The sequence below is a fragment of the Rhea pennata genome, chromosome 33, assembly GCF_028389875.1.
Source record: "Rhea pennata isolate bPtePen1 chromosome 33, bPtePen1.pri, whole genome shotgun sequence".
In the NCBI taxonomy this organism is placed as follows: Eukaryota; Metazoa; Chordata; class Aves; order Rheiformes; family Rheidae; genus Rhea; species Rhea pennata.
In genome coordinates, this window is record NC_084695.1 from 917,742 (window position 1) to 945,401 (window position 27,660).

The following is a 27,660-nucleotide window of genomic DNA, read 5'->3' on the forward strand; positions in this document are numbered from 1 at the left end:
ACGAGAGTGGGTTTGAGGAATAGAGACACCAGAAAGGGGGAAAGTAGAGGGGAGAGTGCAGGCTGCAAGTAGAAGGGACTACGCTCACTAGAGTATAAATAAAGCTTTTGGGGTATTCCCCCCCCCCTCCTTTTTCCTTTAGGTGTGGCTGGTTTGTGGAGATTTCACTGCTTTCAGGGTGCTCTAAACCCCGATTAAAGTTACAGGCAGCCTACCCAGGTGAGGAAGTCTTTTAAGCAAGTTTTAAAGTCGAGTTATTTCCTTATATTGCTTTCTGAAAGCCCCTCTTGATTACAGTATCAATCTTCAAATGCACTAAAGTGCAAGAGTAGCACAGGCCAGTTCCTTCAGGAGCACTTAACGAAAGCCAGGTCCAATTGTTTCCATCGGGATGTGACGGGAGCTGCAGCTTGCAGCTAATCAAATCTTGATTTGAGAGTTTCTGCGGAGAAAAAAGCAGGAAGCAACCTGGAAGTCGCTGCGGAGCTCCGCAGAGCAAGGAATAAAAGCCAGCAGCTGTAAAAGGATGCAACAGAATCGAGTAAAGACTCTTGGCATAGCTGAATTTAACCAGATAATGATAGAGCTGAACGTCCATCTGTCTTCAGCCCCAAATTCCTTACGGAAAACCTCTCCTTAGCGGCTTTGTTCTTGCACTATGTTGTCTTCTGCAGCCTACAGAGTTACTCTTCCCGAAGTGACGCTAACAACGTCCAGGCTCAGGTACCGTCTCGCCTCGAGGCGATCCCAATTAAAGCCACGCAAAAGGCGGACGTTTGAAATGCCATCCGCAGCAAAGGGCTTTCACCACTCTGGAACCTGCCTCTGGCCGGTCCAGAGTTCAGGACCCGAGTTTGGCCTCTTGGTTTGCAGATAAGTCCTCCAAGCACAGCGGTCTAAAGTTTCACAGGATTTTCTCTCTTCTACATCTCTCTCTCTCCTCCCAGCCCCCTTATCAGACTTCATCAGCGTGCCTGAAGCATTCCAGCAGTCGCTGCCGCCTGGGATCGTCGCTGGAGGAAACCGTTTGAGCACAGAAGCTGTCTCAGCACTTCGTCTTCGCTCCAAAGCTTCAAACTCGCCCACTCAACCACTCTGGGGAACTTCTCTCGTGCAAACAATTTGCGTGAAGTTAACAGGTGGTTTAGGAAGCTCCTGTGCCTCAGCCTCGAGCGTGCGTATTACCGTGCAGCGTCCTCATCTGGCAGACATCACCCCCCTGCGAGCCCCTCCAGCAGGAAAGCTTACGGCTCTTTCACCGGAGGAAGCTCTGAAGTGTCACAGAAACAAACTTTCTATTTCTCCCTCGTCTCAGGAACAAGTCTGTGCTTCAGGTGACGCTCAACTGATGACACAGCTTTAACTGTTAATTCTCAGGAGAGTAAATTAGCTTCGTCGACACCGTAAAGATCTGCAGTGCTGACGAAGGGAAAGTTGAGCTGAACCCAGATACTGAACCGAAGCGTGGAAAGGCAGCGTTCCCGCGTTGGTTCTAAGCTTCCACCTTTTTACAAGGCTCTCCCGGGGCATTGCTACTCACCTCCATTTTCAGAAATTAAGGCGCAGCCATGGGTAATCTCAAGGTAGTCCTTTATCTCCACCCACCAAAACATTCACCTTTAACTGAAAGCATTTTACAAACAATACAATGTTGACACCACTTACTTTTGCTCTGCATTAAAAGAAATAGTAAAACATGGGGAGGAGTATTACAGTCACACGGAAATTATGCAGAACCTTACAGCATACACTGCAGAAGTTAAAACCCCGGAACTAAACTCCTGATGTTTCCACACAGACAGGCTAAGGGGACAAACCACATCTTTGTTAAATATATAAAAGTTTCATGGGGAAGAGGTGAGGTTTAATTTGCCAGATTGTGATGTAGCACTGGTTTGTACACATGCTCAAAAGGAAATTCTCCTAGTACAAAGCCATCTAAAAAACAGAGACCGCACAAAACCTAGCTACTAAAAATGAAAATTTGGTGTGTTAAAAAAAAAAAAAAAATCTATTTTCCAAAAAATCACTTTACAGATAAAGGCTTCCACTGCCTACATGAGTTTAGTAGAATGATAACCCAAAACATGGTGTGCTATGAAATTCACAGGTACAGTTATGTTAAAAAAAACAAAAAACAAAAAACAAAACAAAAAGAAAACAGAAAACAGATGTCAGGTCTTATACACATCAGCTTCCCCAGAGTTTACTCGGTCTGCTCATCCTCTTGTGCAGCAGCTGCTTCTTGGCTTTCTTCCTCTTCGCCTTCTACCAGTTGCTGCTCTTCTTCCTCAGGGAGAGATTCCTCTGCAGCTTGTGAAGTCTGCTCCTCTGTGTCTTCCGCATCCAGGTCCACCGGTGTTTGTGCTTCTGGCTGTGCCTCTACCTCTGTCTCTGTCCCTGTCTCCTCTTGCTCCCCCTCATTTTCAGCTCCTTCCACTTCTGGGTTCTCTTCGCGATCCTTGTTCTCATCATCCAGGTTTTCTTCCTCTTGATTTTCTTCCTCATCCTTGTTTTCCTCGGCCCCTTCAGCCGTTCCTTCCTCTGCGTTTCCACTGGCTCCTCCTTCTCCTTCCTCATGCTCCTCTTTTTCTTCTGGGTCATCTGTGAAAGGATTCTCACCCTGCAAGAGAAGACAAACATTTGTTTGCCAAGTCTACCTCTAGCTGCTGCTAGCTTCGCATCTCCGCACTTGAGGAGGAATTCACACTAGGGATGTGCCAGCTACGTGCAAAGCCTCTCAAGAGGCTATAGCAGTAGCAAAATTCAGGGGTTTGTTGCTTCTTTTGAACGCTGGGAACCACAGGCAAAGCTCTGTCTCTGTACGTGTGTCAAACACAGCTTTAGCCAGTCTCCTACCCAGGTAATCGATTCAACAACCTGCTCACGGTGGCCTCCTGCTTAGGCACCAAAAGCAGTCGAGTGGCTCAAAGCAGATGCTAATATTAACAGCAACTGCTACAGTGCAAGACGGGGGCCAGGGTCTCTAGCCAAACCTTCCTCCTTTAAGCTGTAGGCTTTGTTCATCCCACTCGCTACTCGGGATTAAGAGTAACGTGGGACAGGAGATGACGGATGAAGTCACCTGGCACTGTAGAGACTTGATGATGAAAAACTCGACAGCAACCAGGAATCCAACATGTTATTGAAATGTTGTAAATTACCTTGAGGTTCAGCTAACAACCTCCGAAGTTAAGAGCAACTAGTGCTGCAACCCACTTGACCCAACACCAAGCTGCTCTGCAAACACCTACCTTCAGGTAGCGTTCCAGTTTCTTACTGATTAGCTTGTTGTTGAGAATACTTCTTGCAACTACTAGAGACGACTTCTTGGACTGCTCCATCATGGCCTATACGGGAGCATGAAAGAAGAATACTTAGATTTGTCCTGAATTAACATAACCATCCAGTAATCAGAGCCATACATCTCAACAGCTGAAGGCAGGCCACAGCGGCACCTGCACAGAACACGCTTAGGCGCTCGAGTGAGCGGCAAGTTGCCCCATTTAAGAAATCTGCAGTCTTCTGCCTGGTCCTGGATTCTGTGCTGGACACAAAGCTTTGGAAAGGTGAACAACAGCCCGGAAGGGGCACACGGTTTGGTTTACTCAGTTCCACACAGGCTATTATTTCATTTTTCAGTCTCCGGGCAATGGAATTTAAAGGCAGTCTGTATGCTCTGATTGCGCTGACCCGTACGGGACAGCTGAACTGTAACACTGATGGTAACACAGTCTGTTCAACATTGCTGCAGCAACGCATCAAAAAGATCTAAATGCCAAAATGCACACTTTATAACTAAAAAAGAGCTGCTGCCTCTAGGTGATTGAAAAACAGCCAGCCACCAGCTTGGATCACTTGACTACAGTGAAGCATATTTGTACATCGAAGATGATTTTGTTGCAAGCGGGAAAGCCAGAGTATTAGGAGAGAGCTTTTGCAAGGAACAGCATAAGAGACACGAGATCTCATTTTCAGATTGAGACGAGCGGCAGAGGCTTTGCTGAAGTTGGTCTATCCTACTGACCCCCTGCTGTCGAGCTTCTGCAGCCTTGGGACACGAGAGCAGTCAAAGTTGACCGCAATCTCTCAGCGGAGCATAATTCTAAAGCCCTGAAGATAAGAAAATTCTTCCCGATTTCAGGTCTCACTGTCCCATAAACCGTATGGGCTACGAACCTCCAAATTCCTGCTCCTGCTATCGCAGCTGAATCCTACAAAACCGCAGCAGGATTCCCATCGCAGGGAGAAGGTTGTGCCTCTTCGCTGAGCCAGGCACAGTGCTGCCAGGCTGCGTACTCACCCTGCGGTTGTGGTTATGGTCAAGGGACTTCAGGTGTTTCTGGATGATGCCGTACTGCATCGGGATGAAGAGGTCACAAGCAGCACAGTGAGCAGCCTCAACCTTCTTAATAAAATGCTCCATGCCAACATCTGAAAAGGAAGATAAAAGTGGCATTAACTGGAACGTAATTCACGGAACTACACTATGTTGCGGAGTTTAGTGCAGCCTGCGTTACAACAAGCTCATCTTTGACTCTTCCACCTGCATCAAAACACTTTGCACAGGGCACAGGAAAGGTGCCAACGGAAACGCGCAGTATAGACAGGTTAACAAAACGCTGGCGACCCAGATACAAGCCTGGCTGCACACTGCAAAGATGAGCAACGCAAGCTGCAGCTGCATCAGCACTGTGGGTATCCAAAAAAATAAATAAATAAAAATCTCTTCAGCCAGCTGATCATCTAGCTAGCTTCGACAAAGCTGGGTAATAACCTAAAGCGGCTGACAGTGCACTTGAATATACGCTAGGTTTTCCTGTTCAGCTATGCACCAGCAGGTACCTGCAGATTCACCTCTTTCCATTTATACCATTCACAGAGTGGAACTTTTTTGAGCAGCCATGACACGTTACAAAAGAACGGTCATACCAGTACCTGGGTAGCAGCTCTTACCTTGCGTAAGATCTTGGTCCCTATAGATCTGTTGAATGACTGCATTAATGTCTTCGATTGCTTTACGACGCTCTTCAGTTTTCCTAGTTTTGTTAGCGACGTATTCCTGCACGGCAGAAGATTTGTTGTGAACTTTTTTCTTGTTTCCTCCCCCACTCTCAATAGGAGCACACTAGAAAGATGCACCTCAAAGTCCTGCAAAGCCCCACGTGCGTTTTACTGTGGGTAACTCTACCACTCCTTTGAGCACTTAAGTCACCCGTTCCAGGCACAAAGTCTATGGGTTGGCAGGTAATCTCTATTTCCTGCCATCATGACCAGTAAGACCAGAGAGGTTAAGTGACCTTGAAAGGAAGAGGGCAGCTCTGATACTTCAGCACCCAGCTTTCCTCCACCTTTTCTAGTAGTTTCCCACCCAGTTATTTAGAGGGGCAGTTTGGCGGCTTTGCAGCATCACCATAAATAAATGGATAAATTAAAGCAAGAGGAAGAAGAAAAGAAGAAAAAATAAGAGCCCTTAAATAAGTGACATGAAATAAGACTGCCTGGCAACAATCTAGAAGACAGAACCTTAACCAAGATGCTCACCTGGAGGAAGTCAGCTGTTTGTTGAGGCAGTTTGGTCCCAACAAACTTGAAGTGTTCCTTATGGAATTTGCTCTCCAGGTGACTGTTCATCTCATCATCGTAGAAGGTCCGGTATTTGCATAACGAACAAACAAACTGGATCCTGTGGAGACAGCTGGATGTGAACAGATGTGATTTTCAAACCAATCCGCTCCAGCTCCCTGCTCTACAGGGTACCACTTTCTTACTAGATCTACTCCTTCGGTCTGTAGCTAAGGGATCACAGATAAACCACTATCATAGATCTCCGAGCCTTTAAGCGGTCGTGGGATACTTTCCAGAGACTCTCCCATCTTTATCTACCTGCTCTTTTAAGTTTGGACAGGTGCAGACAGATCTCCAAGACTATTCTCAATGACAGCACATCAAATGTTACAGTCAAGATTGGCAGGAAAGCACAGCAACTCAGCCAAGGAACATACAAAGCAGTGGGACAAGCAGGACGAAAAAGAGGGGCCCTGGCTGTGGCTACTATAGTCCTCCCAGAGAAGGGAGCGCGCATCCTCGCTAAAAAAACGGAGACATTACCTTTCTACCATGCGATCCCGATGCCTCTTCTTTTGCCGCTCTTGAGTTTTCTTGCCCGCCTGCAATTTGCGTTTGATTTGACTGATCTCTTCTTGAATTGTTAAAGCACCTAAGTGTTTAAAGCAGGTTGTATTTCAGGGCACTACTTGAGGCCACCACCTGATTAAAGAGAATTTCCCTAAACAAGTTTAGCAGTCAGCCTGACCAGCCCGCACAATCTAGAAATACCTCGGATTCAAGAAGCAATGTTAGAAGAAGCTGCTCTCCCTTGCAGTGCCTCCCACTGGCTAATTAAAGATTCACCTCTAATTTCTACAGTGGTGCCATCCTTCCCTGGCTTAGCTTTCCAGAAAAAGCTGCATTGGGACAACTAGGGAGGAAAGATGGTGGGATTACGGGAGAAAATACATTAAATGAGGTTTCACAGACTTATTTTAAGTTCTGTTTACCAGTTCTGGTTTTACAAGGTTTTAAAGTTAATTCGTCACAGGTTTGATTTTAAGATGTACCCACTCTGATCTGTTTGGCCTCAAAATAAAAACTGGCAATTAAGAAAGCTTGCATAAGGGGAACGATTTTACACAGTCATTATTTTCAAAAGGCAGAGAAGCAGCTTCTTTGCCTGCCTGCCCCGGCACGTGCGCAATCTCAAATTTACATTTCCTATCAGCGTGACGGGCAGCACCGACACATCGCATGGGCAGGTCTCTTTGCAGCCCTTCTCTAAGGACCTTCTTCTTCCTGGTTATCACAGCGCTTCCGCTACTAGCCTCGACCAAGCACTGTAAAAGCCAGAAGTGCCCAGGAAGCAGGGAAGCGCATCCTATTTCCACCGGCTGAACCAACTTACCCCCCCCCCCCAAAAAAAATCAAGTCTGTGGCACAGCAGGCAATTGAATCTGGTTCCCTTAAGCCCCAGGCTAGTAGCTTCACCAAAGGGCCAACCTACCTTGACCAAGGGATCCAGCTCCTCCCTAGCAGGACTTTTACAGCATTTCCTTATCCCTGAGCAGACATAAAGGACGGGATTCACCTAACTGAACGCAGACATTACAGCTGAGCTAGTCCCCCGCTGCAGTCAGGGGGGGATCTGAGAGGTCTCATCCTGAGGAGCAGGTCGGTCATGCCCCAGAGGGGCCCCGTGTTTCTCCACTGGCTACGGCGACGTGACTCACACCTGAGCCTCGCAAATACTTGCCAGCACTAGCCGAGAGCCTGGCCCAGTCCTGCCCACGCTTGCGTGTAGCACCCCACCTCTGATACCTAGCACAGCACCAGACCGGCATCCCCAGGGGACTTCAGGGCACGCGCCAGAAGCGAAGTGCCCTTCGACGTGAAGGTGCGGAGGTTTAGCTCAGCTCTCCGAGGCACGACGAAACCAGAAGAGGACAGTGAAGCCACAAGGCTTCTCTAAGAACTGACGGAGCCTGAATAAACCCATCAGATTTAACCGCTCGATCTCTTCTGGCCGCGTCAAGAGTCCCGCACTGGAGGTGGGTTATGCTCTGTGCAGAGCTTCAGAGCATGAACAAGCCCTCTGCTCTCTGTTCTGTGAGCTGTCACATGCAAGCACACCAACTCACCTTTCTCAGAATCTTTTCCTTCTTCATCTTCCCCCTCCTAAAATGCAACGTTGGTAAGTTAAGACCATCCAGAGTCACACACTAGCCTATAGAAAAGGAACGCCTGTAGGCTAGTTGGACACCTTCACCGGCACGCTGCTTCTCAACCCCTCCCCAGATGCTCATACCGCTGCACGGAAGAGCAGTGGTAGGAGCCATCTCCAGTGCCAACATCTCCATCAGGACCAACCTCTCCAGTCGCCACAGAGCGAGGCAACATAATCCCACGCTTCACTTCGCCTCGTTACGTCTTTCCGACGCAGCCATTTTGATTTGTTTTTCTTTGCCACTTAAGAGCTCTTTGGACATGGGTGTCTTACAGTATTTTTGGGTGTCTTGCAGTGACACCCAAGTATTGCGCCTGATGGGTGCAGTCAGAAAGTCCCCGTAATGTCCACGCTTCCCTGAACGGGAGTGTTTTGCTGCCATCCGCTCCCCCACCAAGGCTCTGCCACTTTACTAGCTCCAGCACTGCTCCACCTCCAAGCAGAACTACAATTTAATCGCAAGAAAGGGCAATTTTTCAAGAGTCACTTACACCTCTGGAGCCCTCTTTCTCCTCTTTTTCTCCTGATTCTCCTTCGGTTCCCTCCTCTGAAATGAACAGCACAGTCAGCATAAATAGGGCGGTAATCCAGCCGAGATCAACATTAGCAGATTTATCACCACGTTACACTCGCAACAAAGCGAGGCGACTCTGCCAGAAATAAAGACCAGCAGTTTTATATCACCAGGGAGACAGTCATGAAGCAGCCCTGCGCTTACCGTTATCAGAATCCGAGTTATCAGAGCCATCGGTTTTTGCCGCCTTGCTGTCAGGTTCATCCGAACTGTTTGTTTGCTTTCGCTTCTTAGCGGTAGGGTCCTTTTTGATTTTCTTTTTCTGCAGCTGTGAGGGAAGAGAGGGGTTAATCCTTACAATAGCAGCAGATATTCCCCCTCTCAACCAGCAGCAACTCATTTGACTGATTTCTGTTCAGTTAAGCTCCCCACACATACAGATACGCTACTGATAGGCAAAGCTGGTCACACAAGGGCAGTCTACCACCACATCTGTCCTATAATATACCACGCTGGACCACAAAAGACTGCAATATTTTCCTACCTTTAAAAACCTATGTTTTTGTTTGTTTTTTGATTAAAACATCCCACATATGAATATGCTCTGCAGCCGAGCGTGACCTCCTCGGTCTACTTCGGAGAAAACATACAACACCAAGCCAATAACAAACAGAACTAGATATTGCCACTTCCCAGCGTGTACTCTGCAGCCCTTTGCGGCAGGACACGTGGGTCTGTTGGGAAACACTTAGTCTCTATTCAAGCTAAACAGGTGCGAGGGTACTGCCCAAGCACTTACTTTAAAGTCCGAGTCCCATATTTTCCAGTTTCTCCTCATTCGTTGCTTCATCATGCCTCCTCCAAAGCGCATGTTCCCAGAGAAACCTCGCATTCCCTGGAACATGTTGAGTTCGGGGATAATGTTGTGGGAGAAGAGGGACGGGAGCCTAGAGGAACCATGGGGGCCAAAGCCCCGCGCACCCATCGACTGCGGTGGCTCATTCCACTGTCCTCCCATGCGCCCGGAATACGAAGACACCATGGGTCTGTTATTGCGCCCGTCTCTGGCCCAGTTCTGACCCCGCTGGCCAAAGTTGTCCCGCGCTCTGTTCTGGTACTGGTCCCTGCGGTTCCCGTAGAAGTTGTCATAGTGACCTTCGTAGGAGTTGTCGTTGTCAAGCTCGGCCTCGCCATAGTCGTAGCCGGATCTGTACAGATCACGGTCGTTCAGTGAAGATCTTGAGTCGTAGGACTCGTATGAATCGTACCTGCAAGAGTGGCAGAGCAAGCGACCCAGTCAGTAGCGTATCAAGCACCATGTCAGAGCCTGCTGAGAAACGGCAGCAGAGGTTAAGCTAACAAAACCCTCCGAAACAGAACTGTTTCTTTATAAAATATCACTAGATGTTGCACTCACCATGGGAGTTTTTCCCCCAATGAGTGGGACAGGGGTTGGGATGGGGCACAGGCAAGCGAAAGGGGGCTTAGCAGTGACTACAAGGATTCAGTTCCACCTCCATACATCGCAAAAGGACCAGAGATCTTCAGACAGGGGAAAACCTGCTGCCAGGGAGCCCCTCAAACCACACATTTGTTCGAGAATTTCCAAGACATGTTTTTTTTTTTTCCAATACAACAGGGAGTTGCTGAGCTGAGCAAAGGCTCCTTCATCAGTTGAGGTCTGGGATTATCAGCTGTGCAGAGACACTGTTTGAAAGCATTTGCCTCTCTTTCCCAGGCATCTGCTTCAAATGCACCACTGGGAGAAGCTAAAGTGAAAGGAAGACTTAGTTGGCCACGCAGTGAGTCCCCGATCCTGCCCAACTCTGTCCAGAAATACTTCCAAAAACAGGACAGTTTGGCCCTCAACTAATTAGGGACTATCTTGGTATAATCACAGACTTACGGTTATAGACCCTGTCCTTCCCCGCTCCTGTGGACACAAGTACCCTCTAAGAAACTCTGAGTAAAAAAGCCAGCATAAATAAATGGTCGGGACAGTTTTTGAATCAAGGGTTTTTTTTAATTCTTTTTCCCAGGGAAGAAAGCTGCAGAGGATTTTTAGCCTTACATTCCTCAGCAAGCAACCGTGGCACGTACTTTGCCCTGGAGCTTAAAAGGGAAGATTTGCGCGCTTCGCCGCGGCGCTCTGCTTCGACTGACGAGTCGAGTTAGGAAGAAACCCCACACCCACCACGGCACGAAGCTTCACCTCGCGCGAGAACGCGCCGCCGAAGCGACACGCCACCTCGAAGCGCAACTCCACGCCGTCAGGCTTTAGGGTGAAGCCTCGAGAGCAAGCAAACGGCAAGGAAGCCAGCTGGGGAGAAAACAGCACCCCAAATCCAAGGTCAGAAGAAAGTCACCCCAAATTGATACAAGAAGAATCGTTCAGGCTGTAAAATCAAGTCAGCTGCCAAAGGCAAAGAGATCACGTCCAGTAACAAGTAAGCCCGAACAGCTGAAACGTTGAGTAGCCTCTTCTTATTCTACTAGAGTTCTCCAAATTATGTATTTTCTCTTGCAACGGTTTTAATTATTTCCTGCGCAGAGTGGGAATTTTTGGTCTCCTTGCCTTTTAATAGGGGGAAGGCTGCTACTCCTCTACCATCTGGCATGGCGATGCCAGATCAGTAGAAACACACGTAGCAGCCAGCATCGCGTCTGCGAGCGGCCGCCTGCCAGCTCCGCGCCAACCGCGCAGCACGCACGAGCTAAAGCGGCAAAGCTGAGAAGCCCCAAACTGGGTTCGAAGAGACAGGAAGCTAGGGAAGAATTTAACAGTCCCTTACTAGAAATACCGTGCTCCGAGTGCTGTTAAAAAGTGAGCAATGTGCCAAAACAATCCGTTTAATACAGTAGTAGTTTTGCTGAGTTGCTACTCTGCAGGAACGGTGAAGGACAGTCATGTCAGTACATTGTACCGGACAAATATTTATCCTTGAACTTTACCTTGGACAACATGCTGTGGTATTTTATTTATTTTTATATGTATGTGTGTGTTTGTGTATATATATGTATATATATATATGTACATATAAAAATTTATTTATATATAATTTTTTCCTTTTTTTTAAATGGAATAAATAGCTACCCTGTAGAAATACCAAATCCTGGTTAGAGACTCACAGCGACAGTTAATATGTAGGAAGCCTTTACGATTGTTTATTAGTACTGAAATTATTAATAAAAATCAGCAAGGTGTAAACTGCATTGTAGATTCAGACATTTACTATGACACCGGTTACAAAAAAGAAAGGCACTTAAGTGCTAAAAGTCAGTCTCTAAATCTAAATTAATCATTTTTAACTCAGATTCAATATGAAGTAGTCTCTTGTTTTCCTTAATGCTCCTGAGAACAAGCTAAAACATTTTTTTTATTACTGCTATTTTACTGAAGGCAGCCAAATAATTTCAACCACAGATGGAAACGCTATTCAGTAACTACTACAGTTGGGTTTTTTTGCAAGACATCACTCAATACACAGTGTAAATGCATACTATGCAATTAAAGCAGAGGAAAAGAGGGCAGCTGAGCCAATTCTGGACATTCATCCAAGTCGGAATATGGAAAAAGGCAAAAAGATGAGGCCAGTCAAGGAAAAAAAAAACACCAAACAAACGAACAAAAACGAGTGGCAATGACTCCAGCGAGGGGGGGAGAGCAGGATACCAGCGCAGCCGTTACTGAGCCTCCTCATATCTCCTCACGCTCTGCACTCACCTGTCTCCACCAGAGCTGTAGTGTCCTCCTTGCATCGAGTCCGTATCTAGGTGAGACACCATGTCTAAGCGCTGGTTCATTTTCGCTATAACAGCGTCGGCATTGCCACCGCCGGAGGCATCGGGGTTCATGTCAACGTCCGAGTTCGCCATTTCCCAGGAGTTGGAAGTTGCCATGCCGTATCCATAACTGCCTGAGTTATCCTGACCGTATCCATAGCCGTAATTGTATCCATCATAGCCTGGAATGAAAAGAATCATTCTTATTTCCTATTATACAGCTTAGTGAATGGTTGAATCTGAATTTAGAGGCAAAAACCTCCCTGCCCCGAGTGGTCGTCACAGCAGGGGGAATTAAAACAAGCACGAGCTTCTATTTGAGTCACCTATAATTTTTAACTGTGGAGACCGCAGAGGTTTAATAGAACAATTCACTTGTATAAATCCCATCAAACACAGCAACGCCCTATAGCTTTCTCTCTACCAAAGCATACCTGCGTGCAAACAAACCCTCGGACAGGCTCTCCACTGCCCTTCTTACTGCAAGAAAATTAGGATTTGTTCCAGTTGCAGGAGACTCATCAGCTAAGTGGTCCTCTCCCACCCTGCCACAAAAATTAAACAGCTCTGGAAATTTTTAAGTCGTTTTTTGAATTTCAGGAGGCTGAGAGATACCAAGCACGCGGGCAGGACAGCGCAAAAGCTTCAATGTTACGGCTGCTCGCAACTCACCAGGCCTTGTTTCTTCAGAGAAACCCTCCTCCTCCTCACCCACCTTCCTCTACCTCGACCCGGCAGGCTGCAAACCTTTCAGCAGAAGGGAGCGTGCCGGCGAGCAATGAACAAAACAAGATGTTTGGGCTAGCGTTTCTCAAACGTTTTAAAAGGAAAAGCAGCAGAGAGGTTTCTGTTCTTGCTAAAGTAGTCAAAAAAGTGTTATAAATGGGGAGGGGGGAGCAGGGGGGGATGAAAACCAGAAGCTGCTAAGGCTTAAAATTGAGACTTTTCTTCTCCTCCCACTTTACAGGGCTGCTTGTGTGTGTGGAGAGGTACGGGCACAGATTATTCTTTATGCAGACCCGCTTCTGCTCCTGGGTTGTATGGCACAAACTGCTACTAAGTTCACGCTGGTTTTCCAAGTGGCAGAGGTTTTCTGAAGGGGAAAAAATCCCCCAACAAATATGCCGTGCACCCGCTAGAACAGGTTTTCTGCGTGACAAGTGTCACTTACAGCACTAAAGGAAGCTGGTCTGTTTGCTCCAACAACAAAAAAAACTAAGTAAAAGCAAGTAGTTGCACAGGCAGAACAGTTGAAGGCTTTGCAGTCTCCACGCTGCATCAGAGACACGGATGGTTCAACACTGACCTCAGCACATCTCCCTCGGGCTCAGAAAACCTATCTGAGCTGTGAAGTGGAAGCTAATAAATCAATTTGACAGAAAATTACTCAAGTTTTTAAATGTACTTGCCTCGGTTCGTCCCAGAGTTCCAGTCTCCGTAACCTAGAAAGAGATCAAAAAAAGGAATCAGAGCCGAGTTTAGCGCAGTCCCAACGTTTGCAGCCGAAGAGGGTCCTCCGGTACCCAGCACCCGAAGTCAGCAACACCCTCTGCAGTCCTAGAGGGTCACACCAAACAGTCGAACAGACCAGGCCGTAACGTCGCCCCAGCAATGACAAGCAGGACGTGCTGCTAGAAAAGTGACATCCTTGCCCAGCTCGTGCAAAAAACGCCCCAGCGTTTTATTTCCAGAAGTTCCTGGCATCGATGGCCACAAAGAGCCATCTGGAGGGAGAACGATTTCCGCGCCTGCAGGAAACAGCAGCGGGAAGAGCAACCGTTTCGCCAGGGAGCTGAGCTCGAGACAACCGCACAGCTTGACCTTGGCCAGAAAAGAGGGAATCACCGGAGACCCGATGTGCCACAATCCAGCCTTCAACTAACACGTGGCTTCCACTTTTTGTACCCTCACCGGGCACTTTTTGTCACGCAAATTCCTCTAAGCCCCCACCTGCGACCAAACACGCGTTCACCATCGCTTCCAAAGCGCAACTGGCTCCTGCAACTTCCAGCAACAGCTTTTGAAACGGATCAAAAACCGCTAGATGCCTTTCGGGGTGCTCCTAAGGCACGTGCCCTCCTCTTTCAGCATCACTGCTGCTGACACTGGTTCCAACATCAAGCGCTTTGCCGGCGCAGGTAACACGTCCAGGAAGGCGAGAGAAATCTCACACCCCTCAGAAGGGAACCGCTCCGATTAGCGCCTAAGAAGAGGGGCCCGAACTCAGCAACAAAGTTTTTAGCTGTTCCCATCATATGCCAGCCTGGAGTCTCTCAGAGTTGACATTCAGCTGCCCTTTGAGGCTAACAATTTCTTGGTGGGCTCTGCCTCTTCGTCCTTGCAAGAAGCCAGCTGAAAGATTCAGAGACCGAGACAAAAAGACAAGATCTCGGCGCATCCACACCCCGCACGGTGCTGCGGATGAGCCGTTCCCATCCGACGTTCTCCGTGACTTGAGAACGCTTCGAGTCTAGATGCTGTCGCCGCAACGTTCGTATCGAAGCGAGCGCAGCCTTACAAACCGGGGTACGCAAGCGCCTCGTTTCCGCTCGCGCAAATCCAAACGTGCGCTGCCGCCCTTCGGGAAAGCAACTGCGCTTTGCAGGTATTTGTAGCTATTTCCCCACCACCACCACCACCACCACCACCACCCCACCCCCCAAAACAGAAACTCTGCTTGTCAGGAGGCAGCTGCTTTTCTTCACCTTCTCAGCTCGGCGTGTTGGGCTACAGTAAAATCAACTCAGAGGAGAAATAGTTTATAGGGAACATAGCAGAAAGTGCCCACACATGCTGCTGCTTATTGCTCCACAGGTGAGCACAGATGCAAAAAAAAAAAAAGGACCACGAACAAAATAAAAAGAGAAGCGGCAAACCCACCGCTAACTTGAATTAAATTAGAAAGGAGGGTTACAGGCATAACTCGCTTCCTCACGAGAAACTCCTCTCAATCAGATGCAGCTGGATAAAAATAAATAAACTAGAGCGCAGCTAATGAAACCAGATGATGGCGATGCCACGTTTTGGGACGAGCGAGGGAGCGTCGCTCTCGGCGCCGGTTCCTAGCCCCAACGCTTCTCCGCAGAGCGGCCAAGTCGGTGCTCGGCTCCGGCGAGCTCCCGGTTCCACCGGTGACGTCCGGGGCTGCCAAAGGTCGCGGTGTCCTGCGTCGCGCCCGGTTTCCAGGCAGCGCCTGGGCCAACGCGGGTGGGTTTTAGTGGTTTATTTTTTATTTTATTTTATTTAAGGGGGAGCTGGGCCAACACTTGGGAAGGGCTCGCGGCTCGGGAAGGCAGAAAGGTCAGTGCTGAGGCCCGGGAGGTTTCAGGGCGGCTGCGCCGCCAAACCGGGACCCGTGGCGGCGGGAGGGCTCCGTGCCGAGCCCGCTTGACGCCTCCGCACGCCGTGCACGGAGCGATCACCGCGTCAGTTCAGGTCAGTGCGGGCAGGTACCCGCCACGCCGGCTGACCAAGCCACCGGGAACAGCGGAGCGGCGGAAGGGCCGGGCCGGGCCGGACCCGGCCGCTCCCCCGCAACGCCTCTCCCCCCGGCCGGGGCGCCCAGGCCCGCGGCACCGCCTCGGCGCCGCCCCAGTCGCGCCCGCTCAGGCCCCGCGGCGCCCGCCGGAACCACCCCGGCGCTGCACCGAGGCGCCGGGGCCCCCGCGGGGCCGCCCCGCCCGCCGCCATCTTGTCCCGCCGCCCCTCACCTGAGTAGCTCATGATGGCGGCGCCGCTGCCGGCCGCCGCCTCCTGCGCGAGACGGTAACGGCGGCGCGCCGGCCCCGCCTCCCGACCCCATTGGCCGCGCCGCTCTCGCCTCCTCCACTCTCATTGGGAGATTGGCGCGCGCGGCCCGCCCCCGCGCCGCGGTCATTGGCTGCGCCTAGCAAAGGCTCGCGCGTTGCATTGGCTGTCGACGGACGTCCTTCACCGTCCCTCTTGCATTCGATAGGGCACTCTGGGTGCCAATCGGCCGCCGCCTCGGCTCCCAGTGGCAGATGCAGATGGCAATCAAATGAGTGCTGGCTGCTCATTGGCCAAGGGTTGGCTCGTTCCTCAATGGCCCCGGCGAAGCCGAGCGATGATTGGGTGTCATGGCTGTCAGCTCATGAGAAGGCGGTACCAGTACTGCAGTGGTCTCTGATTGGTAAGCCGGGACAGGGCGGGGCCCAATGACGTGACAGCTCCGCCGCGAGACTCTTGTGCCATAGCGCCCCCCCCCCGCCCGATAAAACCCCGTCCCTCTACGGGCCCCCAGGAAGGCCAAACCTCATGGGAGCGCGAAACTACGGCGCCGCACGAGCGACCCCTCTTCGCCCCACCCCTTCGCGTCGCTGCCATTGGCTGCCCGCACGGAGACCCCGCCCCTGCCCGCGCGGAGCGTCACGTGGGCGCGCGCGGGCGTGAACACGTGGGCGCCCGCAGCCCCGGGCCTGTGCACACGCGTGTGCAAGCGCCACGCACCGGCACCGCTCTGGGCAGGGCAGCGAGGGCGCCTAGGCAGGCGCACAAGCACCCGCGCGACGCCTGGACGGGCCTGTGCACACGCGCGTGCACCGTGTCCACATTCGGCGCCCTGGGTGCACGCGCGTGTGCACACTCACGGCTGTGAGCAGCCCTGAGCGTGCACGCGGGTGTGTGCGTAATGCACGTCCATTAGCCCATGCGCACGGGAGCGGGTGCACGTGCAATACCGCTGCGTTAGCAAGCCCGCGTGCACACGCGCGTGCCTGTGCACACCTGTGACAGCGCTTGGTGAAGATCCACACACGTGTGCACGGGGGACGTGACTGCATTCCCTTTCCCCCCCCGTGCAAACACAAGGTGAGCACGCACGCTTACCTGCAACACACGCTACGCCCGGCTGTGTGCGCGCAGGCACGTGCACACACACGTGCGTGCACACGCGTGTGCAAATAGCCTCCAGCCCAGCCCCGGCCTCCCCCAACTCCAAACCAGAGTGTTTCCAGAAGAGTTTAATCTAATGTACATATTCCCGGGTACATCGATAACCAGAATATGCCCAATGAAAAAAAGGGGGAGAAAAAACAAAAATAAAACAAAAAAAAAAGAAAAAAAAAAGAAAAAATTACAGTTAAAAGGTAAATTCCCTCCAAGCTGCGCTCCGAGCTCGGGCCTTCAAATAAAAATGAATGCTCCTTATTTCTACCCAAAACTAGAGTTAAAAAAGTTGCCGGGGAGAAGGGGGAAAGGGAGGGAAGGGCGACGCGGCTAGGCATAAAAAGCAACGGCGAGCGGGGCTGCGTGGGGAGAGGGAGGGGGGAAGAAAAGAAAGAGAGAGAGAAAAAAAAAATAAGGATCCGAATCGTCCCGCTCTGGGAAAGCCGCTTCCCGTCGCTTGCGGCCCTTCCGCTCGCCGATCCCCCCTGCCTCGTTTTGTCCCCCCCCTCCCCAAAATCCCGCGCTGGGAGGGAACCGGCGGCGGCTTTTTTTTGTTTGGGCCGGCGGGAAAGGGGGAAAAGGGGGGGGGGGCAACATGCAACCTGGCAAGCGACGGACTCCGACGCCTGGTGGGGGGGGGGTGTTTGTGTTCGGGGGGAGGGGACCCTAAAAATTCATCGTCGCCTACGGCAAATCCGAATATACACCAACTCCAGAGCCATGTACAAATCCACAAATCCTCTCCTCTCCCGCTGAGCGAAAAGGAAAAAGAAAAAAAAAAAAAAAAAAAAAACCAACCCCCCACCCCCCCGCGCTTGCCCAAGTCTTTGGATTAAACGGGCGGGAGAGCAGGCGCGCTTCCGTCCCGGCGCCGGCTCCCTTTCCCGGCCAGGAAAGGAGCTTCCCCAAGTCCTAATTCCGGCGGAGTCCGAGGGCCGGCGCGCGTCCCGGCCGAGGCGGGAAGGGGGTGGTGGTGGTGGGGGGGGGGGGTGTTCGGCTCGTTCCCGTGTAGTGCTTGTGGCTGGGGGGGGGGGGGGGGGGGAGGAGGAGGATGGGGAGGAAGGGTGGGGGGTTGCGCCGCCCCGATCGCCGCCGGCGGAGCCGGGAAGGGAGGAATCAGCCGCTCGTGCCGGCGGCAAAGAGGTTCCGGAGCCCCGGCGCGAGTCCGAAGGGCAGCGATTTCCGCGCTCTTTCCCCCTCGCACCCAACGCCGGCCCCGGCCCGGAGACGGGTGGGGGGGGGAAAAGCGGCGCCCGCGTTCCTCGGCCGGCTCCGTCGCCCTCCTCCGGGTGGGGTTTTTTTTTTTTTTTTTCCTCCTTTTTTTTTTACTGCGCCTCGGCCACGGCGGGCGCCTCGGGGGCCGGGGCTTCGGCCCGCAGCGGGTCCGCTTTGGCGAAATTCATTTCCAGGATGTGGCGCTGCAGGTGCCTCACCCATTCCTCCTGGATGGAGAGGGGACCCTGGAACTCCACCTCGCAGAACCTGCGGCGGGGACGGGGACACACGGGGACAAGGGCCGTCAATCCGGCGCCCGATTTCACCCGCTTTCCCCCCCCCCCCCCATCCTCCCCGGTGCTTTTCCACCCGCCTCCGTGCTCCCAAACCCATCGGACCAGGGGGAATAAAAAAAAAAAAAAAAAAGAGAGGCTCCGGGTGCAGGGTGAGAGCCACCCGGCGCCGACGTACCTGCACTTGAGGGTGTAAATGTTCCCCACGAATTTCACCAGGGAGGTCTGCGGCGGGCGAGGGACGAGCGAGGGCACGGGCCTGACGCGCGGCGGCGGCGGCGCCTGCCGCGGCTCCTCCATCTTCTGCTGGAAGTCGGCCGCTTCGTCCTCCCGGTGCAGGGCGGCGTCCAGGGGCCTCGCTTGCCGCCGCTCGAACTCTAAGGCGGGAGAGGTGGGTTCGAGCCCGTGGGGCCGGGGTGGGGGGGTGGGGGGGAAACCCGGCCTCCCCCCCCCATCCCCCAGCAAAGGGCGGCTGCCGCCTCCAACTCACTGTGGATATTCGGGCGCTGATGCTCCTCCAGCTTCACCAGCGAGAGAGGGGAGGTGACCACGGGCCGCTCGCCGCCGCTTGCCCCGTCCAGGAGCTTGCCGGGTTCGCCGGGTTGGCCCAGCTCCGCCGCCGCCAGCCCTTTGCCGAGCAGGGCCACGCCGCCGGGCTGCAGGCCGAGGGGCAGCCGCCGGGCGCCGTCGGGATCGCGCGCCGAGTTGCGGAATTTCTTAGCGAAGGGTCGGCCGCCCTGGATGTAGCTGCGGTAGGCGCCGGCTTTCTGGGGCCGGTGGCGGATCCACTCGCTGAGCGTCTCGATGGGCGAGCCGTTGACGCACCACTCGGTGACGCCGAACTGCCGCAGGTGGGCCCGCGCGTGGCTCGCCAGCGCCTTGCGGTTCTCGAAGTAGAGGCCGCAGAGCTCGCAGCAGGCTTCGCTGGCTGCACGGCACGGCGGGCGGTGAGCGCCGGCGCGGGACCGCCGCTCACGTCCAACCTCCCTCCACCCCACCACGACCACCACCCTCCCATCGCGAACCATCCTCCTCCTCCTCCACGGAGCTCGCAGCGCTCCGGGCGTCTCGCGGCGGACGATGCCCGGAGCGAGGAGCCCATCCGTCACCCGTACCCGACGCGCCGGGGGCCTCACTTACACGTGTGCGCCGGTTTGTCGTGCAGCGTCTTGGTTTTGAAAGGCAGCTCCGTCTGGATGTACGCCTTGTGCTTCATCTCGCCGTGGGCGCCCAGGCGGTCGTCCGGCAGCGGCCGCTTGGTAGCCAGCGGCGTCAGGAAACCGCCCTGGGGTTTGCTGGTGAGCGGAGCCAGCGAGATCTCCCGGGCCACGCCGGAACCGCCGGGACCCGGTTTCCCCGTCCGGCCGCCCAGGGGAGGCAGGCCCATGGTCGGCAGCATTTTCCCGGGGGATTTGGGGTCCGTCCCCTCCTCCCCCGCCAAAGATTTGGGGGGTTCGATGCTGGCGGCGTGAGGCTCCTTTTTGATGACGCAAGGTTTGGACTTCTTCTTGAGGATCTCCCGCAGCGTGTCGATGGGCGAGCCGTTGACGGACCACTCGGTCACCCCCATCTGCCGGAGGTGGGAGCGCGCGTGGCTCGACAGCCCCTTACGGTTCTCGAAGTACTCGCCGCAGAACTCGCAGCGGATGTCTCGCACCGGGTCGGCTCGGGAGGCTGCGCGGCAGGGAGAGAGGCGGCGTCGGGGAGAGGCGGCCTCGGCGCGCTCCCCGCGGCGCCTCCGACGTCGCCGCCCTCGCGGGGGCCGACCGGCGGCAGCAGCCGAAGGCGTCAATCCGCCGAGACCCTCCTGGCGCGACCCCGAAGCGCCCGCGGGGCGGCCAGCGAGAGGGTTTAGCCCCCGTTTCGGAGACGGACGGACCCCGCGTCCCCTCCCCGGCTGCAAGGGAGCCGAGTCCCACTCGGCCGGCGCGTGGGGGAAGGCCACCGCCAGGCACTTACAGAGGTTCAGGGGAGACATCTCCTCCCGCGGGGACCAGGCTCGGTCGGACGGGTGGGGGTCTCCGTGGAGACCTCCCGACATCATCTCCCGCTTGATTTCCACCCTCAGCTGGTCTTGTTTGAGCTTCTTCTGCAACGAGGGAGGAGAAAGGCCTGCAAACATCTTCCGGGCAGTGGGAGGTGGAGACGAGGTAGGAGACTGCCCCATGGGGCTGCCCGGCTGCTGGACCTTCTTGGCAATGGTGGGGATGTGAAGCTCTCCAGGACCGCGCGGCTCCAGGGACCCCACACTGCCCAAAAGGCTCTTGGCCATGGCTTTTTGCCCGGGGCCCGAGGGGTTGGAGGCGCCGCTCCGAGGCTGGGCTCTGCGCTTGAGGATCTCCCGCAGCGTGTCGATGGGCGAGCCGTTGACGTACCACTCGGTCACCCCCATCTGCCGGAGGTGGGAGCGCGCGTGGCTCGACAGCCCCTTGCGGTTCTCGAAGTACTCGCCGCAGAACTCGCAGCGGATGTCTCGCACCGGCTCCGACCCCGAGGCTGCAACGAGGAAAAGAGACTCGAGTTTGACCGCCGCAGGTCGGTCGGCCCGGACGCCCGGGACAGACGGAGGCAGCGCCGGGACGCCAGCGAGAACCGGGAAAAAGCACAAAGCCGAGGCGACGCGGCCGACACGAAGCCGATCGCAGAGCGGAAGCGAGCGGCCTCAAACCCTCGCGCCGTTCCACGCGGCAAGGCGCAACGGCGGGCGAGCCGAGCTCGCCGCCGCCCCGGGGACAACGCGCTCGCTCGCGTCCCCCGGAAAAGGCGAGCTCTGCTCGCGCCCGAGCCCTGCGCGAAGGGGAAAGGGCGCCGGATGAAGACGCGCGCGTTCCCGGCGCCCGGCCCAACGCCACGCGACTCGAAGCCGGCGGCGGCCCGCGAACGCGGAGCCTCCTCGGCGCGTTTCCAAGGCCGAAGAGGAGCCCCGGGAAGCGGGGCGAGGTTTTCTTTTCGCCACCAAAAGCGAGCTAGCGGTCCGAGCCATGCAACATCCCGGTGGGAAAAGGCTGGGCGGCCGGCGGCGAGACTTTACACGCTCCGCGCCGGGCTGCTCGAGGCACCGGCGGCCTCCGCGTTTGCCCGGCGGCTCACGGAGAAGAGGGCACCGCTTAACCGGTCCCTATCTGCCCTCCCTCGGGGAAGGGGAAGGGAGAAGGTCCCCGCTTGCTGCACGTTGGGATGGGGGGGTGGAAAAAGGAAGGGGAGAGGGGCAGAAATTGAGATGGATCCCTGCTTGGAAGAGGGGTTAGACCGTGCTGCCGGCCTGAATCCGCGGAACGAGGGAGACCTCGGACAGACTGGATAATTTCAGGGCAAGACCAGCGCGCGCGGGACTTGCCAGGCGTTTTCGGGCCCGGAGCCGCGCCGAGCGGCCGTCCCTGCGGGCTGAGGAAGGAACGGCGGCTGCAGACCGCACTCAGGGCTGAGCGGAGCAAGAAGATGCTCAAGACGGATTTTTTTTTTTTTTTAATGGGAGGAGGAACAGAGGGGAAGGTGGGCAGGAGGCTCATTTAATCCCTGCTGCAGCCAAACGGAAGCGTTAACGGGGCCGGCTGGATTTCCGGGCGCCGCGGGAGCAAGGCCGGGAAGGGCGAGGGGCAGGGAGAGGAGGCAGCGCCGAGAAGGGGACCTACAGATGTTGAGCGGAGGCATCACGGCGTCCGAAGCCCAGTAGGCGCCGGAAGAAAGACCCTGTTCACCGCGCAGACTGGCCCCAGCCGAGAGCCGGTGCGCCTGCAGCTTCGGTTTCTTGGCCGGCGGAGGGGAAGGAGGTAGGAGATCTGCTGCCTCTTTGCGCAAAGGCCGCGGCGGGAGCGCTGGCTTCGCGTGTGCCGTGGGAGCCGCTGCAGCTGGGCTCTTAGAGCTGGGCTTATGGGGGCTGCCGGCCTCCCCTAACGGTTTCCTCTCGCTAGGGAGGAGAGAAGCCAGGCGGCTTTTGAAGTCTTCGCTTTTGATGAGGTCATTTAAAACATCAATGGGCGATCCTTTAGCATCTGGGTCATCCACTCCCAGGTGTCTCAGGTGGGCTCTAGCGTGACTGGACAAGCCCTTTCTGGTTTCAAACCAGGCGCCACATAACTGGCAGTCAATGTCTTTGCCCGAGTCACTATCTACAGCTGCGGAAAGAAAATAGATTCATCATAATACGTACGGTCACTGAGGAGCGCGTCCAGCCAGCGCCGCTTGCACCCTGCCAGGGGACATAGCTCAAACCAAGCTGACCGGGCCAGCGAAGAGGTTTTCCGCTCCTACGGCTTCATTAGCAGGCAGCCCTAACGAAGAGGAATTCGGACAGCGGCCAAGAGCGAGGCACAAACCGCTTCGCCGTCGTTCCACTCGCTCCACTCACCGGCTGCCTTTAAAAGGCCGCAAGAAACGGGGCAGAGGAGCCAGGGCCGGACGGCGTTATTTTCTGTCTGCCGACTGAAGAGCGGCATCCGGAGAGCACGCTGCAAACCTCCGGGGTGCATCCTCCAGCTAAAGCCTTTCCCACAAGCTGCCAAGCGACTGGCAGCGTGGGAAGCACCAGCCCTGGCTGTCGGAAGCTGTCAGAAAGCGGCAATGCCGGAGGGTTTCGCGTTGGGAAAAAGCGAGATGCTGAACAGCAAGGAGCGACTTTATGGCCCGACGGTTCCAAAAAGAACGACGAGAAACCTCAGGGGTTTAGCGAATCCCCAGCCTCCAGGATTTGAGAGACTTTGGGTCGTAAAGCTGCGCTTCTGGTAACGAGGGAAGGCCCAAACACAGCCCAACGCAAGGACGCTCTCTTCCACGCCTGCTTCGTCGCGAGAAACGACGCCAAACATGGGGCGATTTCTAAAGGGAACCATCCTAGGAGCCTGGCCACTTCCGCAACACGCAAAGTCTGTCCCACACGCACCGTCGGCTCGCTCTTCCCAAGGAGCTGGGCCAGCTGGCGGAGACTCCAGGACACCAGGAGGGAGCACGGGCAGAGCCAGGCTCCCAACGTCGCTCCGGGACCACCCGCATGCAGGTCCTTCCGCGTGAGGCTGCGCACCGAGCAAGCGGGGAAGACGCCAGGGAAAGCTACGTGCAGATACCGCCGCTGCCTGCCAAACCCTCTCGAACGCGGCTCGGACCCAGCAGCTCGGGTCGCCTAGGCCCGGACCAGGCGAGGAAGGATCAAGGCGGGTGGCAGAGCAGATGTTTGCGCTCGCCACCATCTCTCTCAATCGCAGGGCTGAACCACAAAGCCTGGTTTCAGCCAAAGGAGGATCTACTGAGCGCTTAGGTTAACCATCTGCAGCGGTACCAACCCGGACGGGAGCTGTTCCCTCTCCCAGCGGCGGGTCGCACTCACAGAGCAGCGCTACAGCTCTGCCGGGCAGGTCCAGCAACAAGGATGGAGAATGAACGGGCCAGAGAGGCCAAGAGCTCTTTTGAGCGCATTTATCAAGAGGTTCCTGGCAGGACTCAAAGGTCTGGGAGAAGCGGGGCAAGAGCCAGCCGCTGCCAGAAAGTCACTCCGGTCTCAGCGTATCAGAACAAGTTACCTACGGACCTTACGGATGAAGAGGGAAAGCACCAGGACTCCAGTCCCGAGGCAATTTCCGAGCGTGTCCTACTCTGGAGACGCCACCTCAACGTGCTGCTGGGCTACCCCCGCCGCAGAAGGTCACGCTGCGCCGATTCAGCCACAAGCGCGTTGCAGCAGCAGTGGGAAAAGCCGCCCGCGCTCCTCGGGGAGCTGCCAGGCAGCTCGGGGAGCTTCCTAGGGCTTTCCGCCGCACCTAGAGAGCCCTTGGTCTCTCCTGGGGAGGCAGTGGGTGCTGGACCGAGCCGCGAGAAGCACGGCGCTCTCTGCCAGCCTGAAGGGGTAACGCCGCGGCCCGGAACGGCAGCAGCGGAGGGCTGCCGAGCAAGGAGAGAGAAGCAGCAGGCAGAGGGACCTGCGCGCAAGCACCCGGCCGCAGGAAGGACTGGGGTTTGTAAGAGGAGACGGCCCGCTTGGTCCCAGGCTGCAGAGAGAGAGAGAGAGAGAAAGAGAAAGAGAGAGAAATGCAAAGAGCTCGGAGGGCAGAGAGCCACGAGTAGAAACGGTTTTGCCGAAATCACGACGGGCAGCAACCGCAAGCCCCTGTTTACCCAGGCAGGGATGACGACCCCTCTCCTACAGCCGCGACAGAGCAGCGGGTGTCTCCCCGCTGCAGGCCACCGGCGGCTGTTAGCGACCACCGGCACCTACACCCAAAACCACAGTGCCTGCGCCCGGCCTGCCAACAGCCGGACAGGAGAAGCCAGGTGTCCCCCGGCCCCCAACTCTCCTATTTGAGGCCTAAGGGGAAAACACCGAAGGTAAAAAGACTCACTTAAATTGAGGGGTCCTTCCTCGTCCGCCTGCGGCCACTGTGCTTTGGGTGAGCTCTGCAGCGGGCTCAGGGTGAGCTTGGAGCTCTTGTCCTCGGGGTTTTTCGGAGACGGGGACCCCGAGAGCGCGGGCGGCACCTTCTTGAGGATAGGGGAGCCCGGTTGGGAGAGGCTCTTTGAGAAACCCGGGGGGGATTTGATGGCTTTGTTGACGGGGCCGTCGGGCGGGCGGTCGCCGCCTTTGCTGAGCGCCAGCAGGGTGGGTCGGGGGGAGCCGGTGGCGCCGTCTTTGGGGGAGCCGGATTTCTTGCCGAGGGCTGGCGACAGGGGGCTGCCGTCAGGTTTGCCCTTCTGCTTCATCAGTTCGTAGAGCAAGTCGATGGGGGCCCCGCTGCTCTCCGACTCGGCCACGCCGAGCTGCCGCAGGTGAGAGCGGGCATGGCTGGACAGGCCTTTGCGGGTTTCGAAACAGGCGCCGCACACCTCGCATGTTGTAAGGTTCTGGGCTACAGTCGACGCGGAGGGGGAGAGAATAAAAAAAAAAAAAAAAAAAGAAAGAAAAAGTCAGGGCAAGGAGGCAGCCAGACGCATCAGCTCCTCACAGTCTCCACGTCTGGCCACGCTGCGAGAGACTTTTACCGCTCCCAACCCACCTCCCCATGTACGTAAAGGCCCTCTGCTTGCCGCCGCAGCGGCCAGGGATAAATTGGAGAAGGGAGAGCAGAGCCACGGGAAGACGACAGACCGTTGGCCTGGAGCGCGCGGAGGCTGCTCTGCCCGTCTCCCTGCTCAACAGGGCATTTTTTGTCGTGTTTTCGAGGCGCTGGGGGTCTGCGAGCCGCAGGCAGGCTCTGGAGCCCAGCAGTGAGGGTCTGAGATGTGTCTAATCCCCGTAGCCTTTTGGGGAACCTTGTTAACCGGCAAACAAAGCAGAAGGCACGGGAGGGCACAACTAACGGGGTCTAAGGAGAACAAAAAGCTCGTGTTGGTTCTAGCAAGCTTTGGAAAGCTGCAGGGAAAGAGAAGAGCAGCTTAAATCAGTGATACAAGAGCACAACCTGGCCAGCCTCTTCCAGAAAGAAATTCAGCAAAAGCATCTCAAAAATCCTCCCAGATCAGGTTAAACAACCCGCTGCCTGGAGCCCCAAAGCCACCCAGCACAGGGGACCCTTTGGATGCAGCTTCTCCTGCTTTTATTTTCCATGATCCCAAGCTCACAGCATCCAGCGCCGCGAAGCACCGCATCCCTGCGGCTGGGACCTAACGTGCACTCAGGTGAGCCAGTTTGACATCCCAGTGGGTCTTGCTGAGGTGCAACAGCCTTGAAACGCCACCGGCTGCCACCTGTGCCCGAAGTGAGATCGGAAATGCCCAGAGAGAACTCTGGAGCATCTTTAATCCCAGCTTTAATAGGCTACAGCCAGATTCAAGTCCAGCCTAGCTGGACAGCAGCTTCCCAGACATCATTTCTCTGCTGCAAAGCCACAAGTAAGGTGCTAACACGAGCTATTTTCTCTCTCATCACAACGGAAACCTGTGGCTCGGCCATCCGAGGAACGAGACAGCGCAGGGAAAGTACTCACATTTGGAGTCCTGAGGCTCTGGCTTGTTCCCAGGTGGTTCAGGAGACAGCTTGGTCCCTATCCTGCTCGGCGGCTGATCTAGCTGCCCGGCAGGAGCACTCTTCTTCGGCAGCGGGGGCGAGCCCACCTCCATGGCCACCAGCTCCTCTTCCTCCGGAGCGAGGACTGCCAAAGGAAGGAGACAGTGAGCTCCAGAGCAGGGATGTGCCGAGGAGACGTGGGCAAGGGGAACCAGGGAGGCAGTCGTGCCCTTTACAGATGTTTAAGCTACTCCTTAGCTAAATGTTGGCGGCTAAACCCAGAGTGGAAACCTAAGGGGGAAAAACTGACACAGCCTCTTCAGACAGCAAATCCCTGTAGAAGCTTTTACACTTTCTGAGCGGGTTGGGCCGGTCGTACAGGTGGGAGCTGAGGCACCGCTGCATCGGCAGGGACCGGCAACAACCCAGCAGGACTCGGGAGCAGCGGCAGCTCCCCGCGGGGAGGCCCAGCCCTGCCGGCATCTGGCATCGCGGACATCCAGCGGACGGGGGCTGCGGCGGGTGTCAACGCACCACTGCCGGGGTAGCAGGCTCGAAGCAAGGAAAAGGAGGGGGTGGGGGAATGGCAGCGCTTGAAGGACACTGTCCGGGCACCATCCGTCGGGATTTGCTTCCCCAGCTCGGCGCTTCTTCGGGGAGGCCTGAAGAGGGAGAAGGAGGAGCGGCGAAGGGGGATGGGGGGGGACGGATTGGGGGGGGTAATGGAGCTGCTTCGTAAGGGCACTCGGACAGTGACAGGAAGCAGGTGCTGACCTGGTTTGTGTGTGTGGGGGGGGGGGGGAGGGCACCGTGTGGGGGCAAAATGGGGCTCGAAAGGGCCAAAGCTCCGGTAGACTCGACCGGGGTGGGGGGTGCTGGAGGAAGCCGACTCCGATAGGGACAAAGGAGGGCGGCGGCGAGGACCGAGGCTCGGCGACAGCGGCCCAGGTGGGGCCGCTCCTGTCAGGGCCGGGCCCGCTGGCGGGGCCTGAACCGGGCTGGGCCGCTCGGGCCCGGCGCTGAGGCGGCGGCGGCGGCTGAGGCGGGGGGAGGGGGGAGAAGGGGGGGGGGGGAGAAAGAGGGCCGCGGCTGAGCCCCGGCGCGACGGGCCAGGGGGCGGGCGGGGAAAGGGGGCGCTCACCCGGCTCGGGCGCCGCCTCGGGCTCGGGTTCGCCGTCCCCGCCCCGATCGCGGGGCCGCGGCGCCGCCGCCGCTTTTGTCACTTTAGGCTGCGAGGAGG

General features: G+C 55.6%; 2 protein-coding genes across 9 annotated transcripts in view; both read right to left on the reverse strand.

Moving 5' to 3' along the window:
* Nucleotides 1-1,573: 1,573 nt before the first annotated feature.
* Nucleotides 1,574-15,869, reverse strand: AKAP8L (A-kinase anchoring protein 8 like). Of its 3 annotated transcripts, none has more exons than XM_062598410.1 (13): nt 15,788-15,869; nt 13,487-13,519; nt 12,019-12,259; nt 9,094-9,562; nt 8,499-8,622; nt 8,272-8,327; nt 7,695-7,731; nt 6,112-6,220; nt 5,545-5,686; nt 4,957-5,062; nt 4,304-4,434; nt 3,255-3,350; nt 1,574-2,623 (listed from the first exon to the last, which is right to left on the reverse strand). In XM_062598410.1, exons 1-13 carry the CDS (start codon nt 15,798-15,800, stop codon nt 2,207-2,209), a joined length of 1,974 nt encoding a protein of 657 aa, XP_062454394.1. In that variant the 5' UTR covers nt 15,801-15,869; the 3' UTR covers nt 1,574-2,206. The 3 variants fall into 3 exon arrangements, with proteins under 3 accessions (XP_062454394.1, XP_062454392.1, XP_062454393.1); XM_062598408.1 differs by lacking the exon at nt 15,788-15,869 and adding an exon at nt 14,958-15,268; XM_062598409.1 differs by lacking the exon at nt 15,788-15,869 and adding an exon at nt 14,028-14,626.
* A 1,174-nt stretch (nt 15,870-17,043) lies between these two features.
* The window catches only part of WIZ (WIZ zinc finger), a 56,605-nt gene continuing 45,988 nt past the window's right edge, over nt 17,044-27,660 (reverse strand). For 4 of the 6 annotated variants that reach the window (XM_062598420.1, XM_062598418.1, XM_062598419.1 and 1 more), the window contains 8 exons: nt 26,401-26,565; nt 24,820-25,323; nt 22,123-22,605; nt 20,450-20,986; nt 19,631-20,164; nt 18,981-19,418; nt 18,669-18,867; nt 17,044-18,464 (listed from right to left, as the gene is read on the reverse strand). In XM_062598420.1, coding sequence (XP_062454404.1) covers nt 18,308-18,464; nt 18,669-18,867; nt 18,981-19,418; nt 19,631-20,164; nt 20,450-20,986; nt 22,123-22,605; nt 24,820-25,323; nt 26,401-26,565 — 3,017 coding nt within the window. In that variant the 3' untranslated portion in view covers nt 17,044-18,307. The remainder of the gene's footprint in view (nt 18,465-18,668; nt 18,868-18,980; nt 19,419-19,630; nt 20,165-20,449; nt 20,987-22,122; nt 22,606-24,819; nt 25,324-26,400; nt 26,566-27,660) is intronic. The other 2 variants (XM_062598423.1, XM_062598421.1) reach the window with 1 other exon arrangement.

What these genes read in the sequence shown, in the direction of transcription:
- AKAP8L (XM_062598408.1), bottom strand. Translation starts at nt 14,997, where the DNA reads ATGCCTGTAACCCTCCTTTCTAATTTAATTCAAGTTAGCG. An exon ending in TACAGCTCTGGTGGAGACAG is followed by an intron (nt 9,563 to 12,018) that starts GTGAGTGCAGAG and finishes CCACTCTTGCAG; the next exon opens with GTACGATTCATACGAGTCCT. An exon ending in TAACTCGGATTCTGATAACG is followed by an intron (nt 8,328 to 8,498) that starts GTAAGCGCAGGG and finishes TGTTCATTTCAG; the next exon opens with AGGAGGGAACCGAAGGAGAA.